A 1473-nucleotide genomic window follows, 5' to 3' on the forward strand; every position below is an offset into this window, starting at 1 on the left:
TCCGCCGCCGCCGCCCGCCTGTTGCGCTCGCCCGGCGGGGAGGAGGAGGAGGAGAAGCTCTTCCTCCGGTTCCTTCTCCTGCTCCGGTCCCGGCTGCGGTGCGGGAAGAGCGCGGTGGCTGCGCGGCGCAGCCCTCACCGCCACACACGCACACACACACACACACGCGGGGAGGGGAGGGGAGGGGAGGGTGGAGAGAGAAAGAGGAGGAGGAGGGGGTGTAGGAGCACACACACACACACACACACACACGGGGACACAGAGGGATGGAGGGTACAGGCAGGCACACGCACACACACACGCACCCGGGGACACAGAGGGATGGGGGGTACAGGCAGACACACGCACACACACACGCACACACACACACAGAGACACACGCAGAGACGGGAGAGGCGGGCAAGAGACGCAATCACTGCGACCCGGGCAGCGGCTGTGTGCCTGGATGGACCCTACATCATGCCCACAGTTACCTACGTCCCTCCACCCTGAGGACCTGCCCCCTGCCCCTCCGGGCAAAACCTTCCTTCCTTGGCAAACACCGCCGGCTGCGGGACCTGGGGGAGACCTCGGTGCGGTGCCTGCCCCCGCCGCAGGCTGTGGTTGACCTTGAGCCCGTCACCCGACCTCCATTTAAGAAGGTCATTGCCATCATGCGGGGGTGACAGTGGCACCGGACCCTCCGCAGCCTGTCACACGGGGGGAGAAACAGGCAGGTAAATGCAGTTCCTCCCCTGTCATTTGGGGGAGGGGGGGGGAGGACACCCTTCTCCCATTCACCAAACAGGTGAGCTTGCTCATTTTTTTGTTTCCCACCCCGCTTTGTCCCCCCGAGAGCCCAAACTGCATTTTGCAGGCGATCAGACCAGCTCTTTTGCTTTTAGGAACCTGTGGCTTGCTCTGTCCCTGTCCCTCTCGGCATCTGAAAGCACAGAGAAACTCTTGACCGTCTGCTTTCTCCCTCTGAAAATGGGGCTGGCAGGTGAGGCTGCTTCCATCCTGCCCGAGACAGAAGCCTGTCTTTCCCTTGAAAGCCCTTTGTCGGTGCTAAATATTATTAAGCAGGCTTTTATCATCATAGTATCTGATGCCTTTGCTGGCTGCGAGCCATATGCTTAGCCTACACCATCTCTGAGCAGCACAGATCTAAAAGAAAACATTCCCCTCTTTACCCCTCCCTCCCAATTCCTCCCGAATATTCAGTTCCTTCAGGCTCTGGACATTTTGACTGGCTGACTGTGGCTGCCTCGTTTGGCTCTGTCCTCAGGAAGGAGGTGAATATGATTTAAATGTCACTTAATCCTTTTCCCTTTCTCGCTCATTAGCATTGAAGACAGGCTGTTGCAAAAAGAGGCATAGCTTCTCATATATATGAAGATGGCTGTCGCACAAAGAAGCATATTTTTCTTTCATATGATACATAATTAGGGTATGGCCACCAGATGAAAAATACTTTGCTGGAGAATATACCTT

The 1473-nt window shown here is 56.8% G+C and overlaps 1 protein-coding gene across 1 annotated transcript in view; it reads right to left on the reverse strand.

The window, feature by feature from the left end:
* Window positions 1–652, reverse strand: part of LOC106885880 (potassium voltage-gated channel subfamily A member 6-like) — a 33170-nt gene extending 32518 nt beyond the window's left edge. The window contains exon 1 of the mRNA XM_014938396.1: window positions 569–652. Coding sequence (XP_014793882.1) covers window positions 569–652 — 84 coding nt within the window. The remainder of the gene's footprint in view (window positions 1–568) is intronic.
* Between the last annotated feature and the right edge of the window lie 821 nt (window positions 653–1473).

This window comes from Calidris pugnax, unplaced genomic scaffold (genome assembly GCF_001431845.1).
Source record: "Calidris pugnax isolate Ruff unplaced genomic scaffold, ASM143184v1 scaffold47, whole genome shotgun sequence".
Lineage (NCBI taxonomy): Eukaryota > Metazoa > Chordata > Aves > Charadriiformes > Scolopacidae > Calidris > Calidris pugnax.